This window comes from Ostrea edulis, chromosome 7 (genome assembly GCF_947568905.1).
Source record: "Ostrea edulis chromosome 7, xbOstEdul1.1, whole genome shotgun sequence".
Classification (NCBI taxonomy): Eukaryota; Metazoa; Mollusca; class Bivalvia; order Ostreida; family Ostreidae; genus Ostrea; species Ostrea edulis.
In genome coordinates this window covers 83011430-83019677 of record NC_079170.1, presented here as the reverse complement: position 1 = coordinate 83019677, position 8248 = coordinate 83011430, and the positions used below count along the sequence as shown (strand labels likewise).

The following is an 8248-nucleotide window of genomic DNA, read 5'->3' as shown; positions in this document are numbered from 1 at the left end:
GACCAACGTCTTATTTGGCTACTGTATATTTTTTTTAATTCGCCCAATTCTAATAAAAGCAAAATGTGCGAACATGATCTGCGATGTCGATTCCTCTTTTATGCCGTAATCATTAACATGTTTTATTGTAACGGCAAGGACGCCATATATTCAAAACAGAGTACAACACGGTTTTATGGAAGTACTGGGAATGCACAAGTGTGATTCGTTATAAACTTGATTCGTTACATCCATACCAATTGTTATGCCGTTCTTGGCACACTGATTTTGACTGTGGATAACTCCGTTTACCTGAACAGGATATAGGGCTCACGGCGGGTGTGACCGGTCAACAGGAGTTGCTTACTCCTTCTAGGCACCTGATCCCACCTCTGGTGTTTCAGGGTTCCGTGTTTGTCCAACTATCTATTTTGCATTGCTTGTAGGAGTTATGAGATTGATCACTGTTCGTTGTCTTCACCTTTCATCCAATAAGTTCATGTCGTAAAACTAACGGGACTGAAAATTATTTCGATGTGACCGTGTTTTACCCTGAGAATTGATTCCATAACAAAATACGGTATTATATTATTAAAAAGATGTTTATTAAAATATACATGTATCATCAATACATATCCATGTAAACCAAATCAATGCTGCCTCTGAATAAAAGTACATGGAATATATGTATATCAGCAAGTGCTTATGCTAAGGTATAATGCACAATACATTGCAAAAAGATACATTTTAAGTATAGGTCTCAAGAAATGACCCCTTATATCAATATTATAACTTAAATGTTAACAGGAAATATACGAGTACAGTAATGAAAAAAAATTTTAAATAGTGGAAAATGACACTTCGGTGCCCCTCAAGTCCAATGCATACGTAATTTTCATACATTTTTAGTAAATAGTTGAGATTCATATCACTTCTTGACTAGGCTTCCACGTTTTCTGTAGTAACTGTCAGGTAGATCTATTATCTGTATCTTCCTGCCTAAAGTGGACGCGATGTTTCACTGTTCTATCATATATATGTATTAATTTTGATTTTGTTTTCATCCAACATTTCACTTTGATCGTTCTTTAGGTGTATTTGATTTGAAAAGGGACATTTGCGGCTTCCAGCGCTGCATCCACTGCCTCACTCTGAGCAACCTTCAGCCAATTCTTCCAGTCCCCTGATTTACCTGTAACCACAAAAATGGTGCTAATGAGCTTTAATATACAGTAAAACAACTTTTATTCGCATGCGAGAAATTCTTACACGATTCGCAAAAGCCTTTTCCTCGTGAATATTTCTCGCAGCGAACCAATCATTTTATGCTTCGTGTATTTATTTAAGATAATCTCATTCGTGAAAATTAGTTGCTGTGAAACAATTCAATACTAGTATTATAGGGTTATTAAACTTATATTGGTGAATATTGGCACGAGTTGACTGTGAAAATGCACGAGCTTGTGAGTGCATTTTGACAGCTAACGAGTGACAATATTTACCTATATAAGTTCAATAACCCTTTTATTATATAGCTAAAGTATTTAGTTGTTACATTATATCCTTTTTCACTTAAAATACTCCAAAATAGACGAGAATACATCAATATTGGCATCTAAGGTGAAGGTGAGCAATATCGGCATGCATTTCTTAACTGTTCAATATTTAACCCGTCATTAATGCATGAAGCAAACTGATTTTGTGAATGGGGACATTATAGTTTATGTACAGTAAAACATTTGCTTAAGTAAATATCAAATACCGAATCTGTCAGACTCGGAGGACCGCCGTCTGCCATTGTGGCTCGTTCACGTCGTTACGGTAACGTCAATATTGAACGCTCATACTCGGAATGTTTCGGGTGCATACAATTTACCCAATGCAAAGTTAGCGTTCAATAAATTCTCAGGATATTGAACGCTAACATTTTCTAGATTTTACGCAGATTTTATAATAGACTATTTGTTAGCTATATAATAAATCGCAAAATTAAAGTCGTTGAGTTAATTACTATACCTTTCATATTGTAATAATAAATTTATATTGTCAGAATACCAAGAATATTCTCCAAGATTTGCATGAATGTTTAATCTTGTTTATGAAAAGATGAAACTTCCATTGCGCTAGATATATCTGGATCCCCTGATATGTACATCTGACTGGCCTAGTTCTACTGGTGACTCTGCCAACTTATAATGGTATACCAAATACAAAACCACAGCAAACACGGAACCCTGGAAACACCAGAGATGGGATCAGATGCCAAAGAGGAGTATGTATCCTCTGTTGACCGGTTTCTTAACGAAAGTACTTCCTATATTATATTACAATATCTACTTTATCAGAAAACAATGCACATGTTTTGAGGTTTAGATGAATCATTCAGTTCAGACCTATATTCTATATACATTCCTCTGAAATCTGCATGCAGCAATGAATCTGAGAATACCGGTTTTATAGAGTAAGATAACCCATAGAATTAAAAACCCCGGGAATTAGTTTTAGAGAAGAAATTTCTAGGAAGGGGTGTACTGCATTGGGGAATCTTAATAGATTGCCTTTAACTAAGACGTGAAAGAATATATTTTTGGTAATTAATCTCAATTTTTCGAACGATTAAAATATATTTGAAGGCAGAATTTACGTGAACATGATTACATATCAAACAAATTGATGTTTGATACGCAAACTACAATCAGCTGGATTAGTATATACTATATTGAATATGTAAATCAACCTATAATACATTGTATTAAAGAGGGGGGTTCTATCAAAAGAAACGGATTTTCAGGAATCGTGTTATTTACCTTTTCTGTACAGTATGTGTTTGTCTTTTACATCAGTCATAATGCTCATAGCCGCGGGGATGTTGCTGTTCTTATAAGCCGACATTGCCTTAAACTCACACTTATTCGCAATTTCACTGATCAGTTCGTCACTTGTGTCTAGTTCCAGGAAGTCGGATATCTTTTTTACGTGTGTTTTAAGGTCCTAAAATGAAAGATCGTTAAATCAAAAGAGAATACACATTGTTGAACTCTCAATTACGTTATCATTTCTTAGCAACATTCATCACACGTGTAATAAAAACATGAGTCTAATCTTTTGTATAGGACCACATAGCGTTCAACTCTGAAGGAAAGTTACAGAAAGTCTCGTGTATGCATGCTTTAGAAAGCTATGCTAGCTGTGATCCGACGGATAATAATCTGTTACCTTCTTCATGTCTTCGTAGCAGAGATTTAAGAGAGGGTACGTTGGATTTTCTTCCTGGAAATTGGTCCATTCTTTGACATATCCTGCCCAGGAACCCCCAATAACTGAAATGTAAACATGAATCTTCTGTGCTATCGTCTCTTGGAGTAGTTTTTACGTGTATGTGAATTATATGTGATATTTTCATGTTTTGATGAAATGTTTTCGATATATGTATTCGTTACAGACAGGACCATAATGTAAACTTGCATGCAACAGAGAAGATAAGGAACAGTGATCAATCTCAGAAATACCATAAAGGATACGAAATTAAGAGTACGACAAACACGGACATTTGCACGCAGCAGAATTGGGATCAGGTGCTTACGAGTTGACCGGTATTACCCACCGAATAATGATAACTTTTAAATAAATTACTTTCATTTTTGAAAATGCATATGGACACGAATCTTCGCGCCAGATTAGCGCCTCAGCGCTTCATGAAAAGTATGTTGACGTGAAACGGTCCAGTTCACTTTCAAAAATAAAATTGAATTTTTCATACATGTATTTATATTCTAATTTCATTTCTGCTGAGAATTCCCAGCCATTCGATTAGATGAACTGTGTTTATAAAGACCCATGCGCGCAATATTCACAACTGCATTACATTCATGAGGAAATTGTTGTTAATACACTTAGTAAAGATATTACATGTAAAAACATTGGAAATGTAAATATTTTCTGTTATCTTACGTTGTCCAGTCATGTACATATCGAAGAAGACGTCAAATTCCATGTCTTTCATCAATTCTCCAGCTTTCGTCTTCTTGATGAAATTAAACATAGACACACAGACGTCTTTTGGATTTCTGTAGATGTTGATGAGTTTACATTTCCTGGCCATGAAATCTTTCGGCATGTGTCGAGGTACCAAATGGGATGCATAAACACCATCTGTCACCTGCTTGAGTTTTACTACGGGGAACATTTCTAAGAGTGGGGGCATCTTGTCGTGATACTCCGAAGACTTATTTCGTAACATGTCCACCACTTCATAGCACCAATGCGTCCCTACAGTGATGAAATAATTGATATTTAGATATGATCATGATTGAATTTATAATGTTAATATGTCTGATGTGCAGTTTTCTATGTCTAGTGATCAATGTTTTATGTGCTCACTCTCTCCAAGGGAAGCGGATTAGTGGACTTGTTCTATTTGTAAGATTCAATATCATATTTTGAACTAATGGAAATTCCTTGTGAGTAATATATGATCAGAGTTGAAAATAAGGAACAGTGATCGATCTCATAACTCCTATAAGCAATACAAAATGGATAGTCAGGCAAACACGGACCCCGGGATATACCAGAGGTGGGATCAGGTGCCTAGGTGGAGTGAGCATTCCCTGTCGACCCGTCACACCCGCCATAAGCCCTATATCTTGATCAGGTAAATGAAATTATCCGTAGTCAAAATCAGTGTGCCAAGAACGGCCTGACAATTGCTATGAAACACGTCAGACAGCATGTAACCCAATACTAGGTTGCATTGGCAAACTAGATCGTTACAACGACCATAGAATTTCCGAAATGCTGAATCTAAACGAGACTGGAGATAAATAGAATCTAAATATTACAAAATGAAAGAAATTAAGCCATTGGGAAAGAAATATATAGTAATGGTCCTTACAATTTTTTTTTGTTTAATTGTTTTGGGTGATATTCGAAATTTTAAACTTGGGCTAACTACAACTGTAATTTAAACTACTAATATACTATAAGTATACCATATTAAGTTACAAACCAGATTTGGGGTATGAAATCACACAGACATCGCTGTCCCTGAATGACATGCCATTTAACTCTTTGAGTTGTCCCACTATGTCACCCATGACGCTGACAGGAAATAGAAATCCGTCATATTCCACAACCTGCATTACCACCTTGCCGCTGGGATCTTTGATATCTTTTCTACTCATCTTAAAAAGAAAGGAACAGTCAGTTAAATACTGAATTAAGGTATCTGCTTCAATCTTAAAAAGAATATAATCATTTCAAATACTAGAGTAAAACTCCTGCATAAATTTAGAGAGAGGAAAATAGAGGAGAGTAGATTAACACAGTCAGTTAAATATATGTAATTAATTTAGATACTAGAATAAGCAACTCTTAAATAATCTAAGAGAGAGAGAGAGAGAGAGAGAGAGAGAGAGAGAGACAGAGAGAGAGAGAGAGAGAGAGAGAGAGAATGTTAACTAAATGATAGAATTACACACATGCTTAAACTGACTAGATACCATCAGCTAAATACCCGAATGACTCGTATGCCTATTCTAAAAGAATGTACATTGTATTAGAATAATCGAATTACGCTGCAGGAGAAACCCTATTATAGAATTAGCTGTGATTTACAAAGGGGAATTCAAGTTTATTTCTCGTTCAGATTACAGAGATAATATACAGCTCCCGTATAAGACGACAGCATGAATTACATAGATAGAAGTTCTGGTCACTGATTATAGTATTTTAAATGCATAATAACCTAGTGAAATGCATTTTAAAACGTCGTATACAATCATACAAATAAAAAATTTTTTTAGTTGAATCTCGTTAAGTTACGTATGGTAAAGAAACTACATAATATAAGTAAACATTGTACGAAATGTTAACTTTGTTAAATGACCAGGGACTTAATGTCTTATAATAGCAATGATCACTATATACATGTACATCACGGTCTCTGAAAACCTAATGGTCACTCATTAGTGAAGTCTGATACCACATGGATCAAGACAGCTGAGGTATAATTATCCACATGGATCAAGATAGCTGAGGTATAATTATAGAAATGGATTCCACGAGCAATCAGTCATATTATTATTTTTCTACATTGCTTGTTCTTACCTTAGATTTGTCTTCTTGTCGATAAACGTTAACTTTTATTCGTATGGAGTCAATGAGCGCTTTGTTTATTCGATGGGATTTGAGTGTATATATAGGGTCTGTAGTCGTTCTATATACTCACCTGTTACATCACCAAGCCACGTCGCAGTTTTTAACACTGAAATTATACCGCATACATTACTTCATTTTAGGTCAATATTAAAAATATATGCGATGAGAACTTTGGGGAAATTTAAAAACAACAGGAATCAAATCTTGCAGACTACCACGATTTGTAAACCTTCTCTCAAATTGTTTTTATCTTCCTCAGAAAAGAAATGATAATAAAGTTGGTTTTAAAAAGGTTTATATTTTAAAGTTTCCAACCATAGCGGGATAAGACATCGCAGCAGACAGACTGATTATTGTTAATTGTTAATGGTTCATTATAAATGGAATGAAAAGGAATTCGTTTAGTTGAATAATTTGATGTTATTGATGGATATCAAAGCTCCATGTACCTACAGTTCACTAGGATGGATGACTAAAACATCCGAATTTATATTTCAAATATAGCAGCATAAATATTGGAGAAGAATAATCAGATAAAAACAACTGCATGTATTATATCTATGTTCATGACCTATTCCAATGTTTTATTACGCTATTTTATGAAAATAGCTGCACCATGCAATAAAGTTGAGGACAGATTTAATATGTAATTATTTTTACTTTGCATTAAAATGGAAGGTACATTTTGTGCATTTGGTGTACATTAACCCCAGTCTAGTTATATGCTTACATAAGAAATTACGAATTTTTAAAAGTCTATTTCTTCAACTTTTGAAAAACAGGATTGTTTACATGAGAAATCCCCGAATCGTTAAGGTCTAGTTATTTAACGTCTGATGTATGTTAACATCAGAAATGGGTTTAACCTTTCGTATGTTCTGATTAAATCAGAATAGCTAGAGATGTATGGTCTATTTCGCCATTGTTATTGAATCTATCCCCTGAAGCGATGCGGATCAGGTTGAAATTTACATAAAAATAAACAAAACTATGTCCATTCATCACAGTCCATCTGTCACACAGTGCTTCTTCCGAATACACCCATACATCAATGAATGTTAACGATACAAAGGAATGTATATTATGTTGATAAGTGCGTTCTATATCGTCAACTTTTACATGAAATCCGCGGAATGTCACGTTCAGTACTAGTCGAAAATATTGCCATCCCTGCTGTGTTTAACGACTTCTGTATATGGAACGAGTTATGGGAATTACACCATCAAATGTGTATTGGGCGATAAATGTATGTTTCACGAGTGCATGTATTGGACAATTACGTGTATTGGACGAGATTCAGGATGTATACATGTATGTTGGACGATTATGTATATCTAACGAGATATTTGTATGAATATTCAAGAAATCGAAATCGCGTTTTCTTGTATATTGCAGGATTGATTGATTGTATGTTGTTTAACGTCCCTCTCGAGAACTTTTCACTCAGATGGAAACGTCGCAATTGCTGGTGAAGGGCTGCAAAATATAAACCTGTGTTCGGCAATTATGGCCATTGAACAAGGAAATATTTTTATCGTGTCACACCTGCTGTGACACAGGACCTCGGTTTATGTGGTCTCATCCGAAGGACCGACCCATTTAGTCGGCTCTTACGACAAACAATGGGGTACTGAAGACCTATTCTAACCCGGATCGATAAATGATGTTTTGAAATATAAAACGTGGGTCGTTTGTCAAAGCTTTCATTAAACAAGAAAATGCTTCCTTTGCTGTCTTATATGGTGACGGAGACAGCTACATGTGGCATTCCAGAACAAAATCACTAAAATGTTTTGTGCAATTCAAGTTACCGATAAAACAACAATGAAAGACTATTTCATTTATATATTTTTATAATTACAATTAAACTCTGATATATACCATCTTATACTTAATTCACTTACATGTTCGTATTCATCGTCTTCTTTCAATTATAGTCCAGCTGGACATGTGATGTTGATATAGTTAAAAATGAGGACCTGAAATCCCCGATTTTGAAAGATCCTAGATTCAGATAGCCTCGGCCTTTCAATAAGCGACAGAACCTCGTCTCTATTATGAATTATATCAGTCTTTAATTTCAAAATACATTAATATTTCGGGGTAAAGTCTC

The 8248-nt window shown here is 35.0% G+C and overlaps 1 protein-coding gene across 2 annotated transcripts; it reads right to left on the bottom strand.

The window, feature by feature from the left end:
• Positions 1 to 562: 562 nt before the first annotated feature.
• Positions 563 to 6148, bottom strand: LOC125646089 (amine sulfotransferase-like). Of its 2 annotated transcripts, XM_056145544.1 has the most exons (7): positions 6085 to 6141; positions 5478 to 5513; positions 4985 to 5159; positions 3931 to 4248; positions 3196 to 3299; positions 2787 to 2970; positions 563 to 1171 (listed from the first exon to the last, which is right to left on the bottom strand). In XM_056145544.1, the coding sequence occupies exons 2-7, from the start codon at positions 5478 to 5480 to the stop codon at positions 1068 to 1070; spliced, it is 888 nt and encodes a 295-aa protein (XP_056001519.1). In that variant the 5' UTR covers positions 5481 to 5513; positions 6085 to 6141; the 3' UTR covers positions 563 to 1067. The 2 variants fall into 2 exon arrangements, with proteins under 2 accessions (XP_056001519.1, XP_056001520.1); XM_056145545.1 differs by lacking the exon at positions 5478 to 5513 and having other exon boundaries at positions 6085 to 6148.
• Between the last annotated feature and the right edge of the window lie 2100 nt (positions 6149 to 8248).

Coding starts and splice junctions, on each gene's coding strand:
- LOC125646089 (XM_056145544.1), bottom strand. Junction 4,249..4,984: donor GATTTCATACCCCAAATCTG/GTTTGTAACTTA, acceptor TCATCACTGTAG/GGACGCATTGGTGCTATGAA. Junction 2,971..3,195: donor GCTACGAAGACATGAAGAAG/GTAACAGATTAT, acceptor CTTTCATTTTAG/GACCTTAAAACACACGTAAA.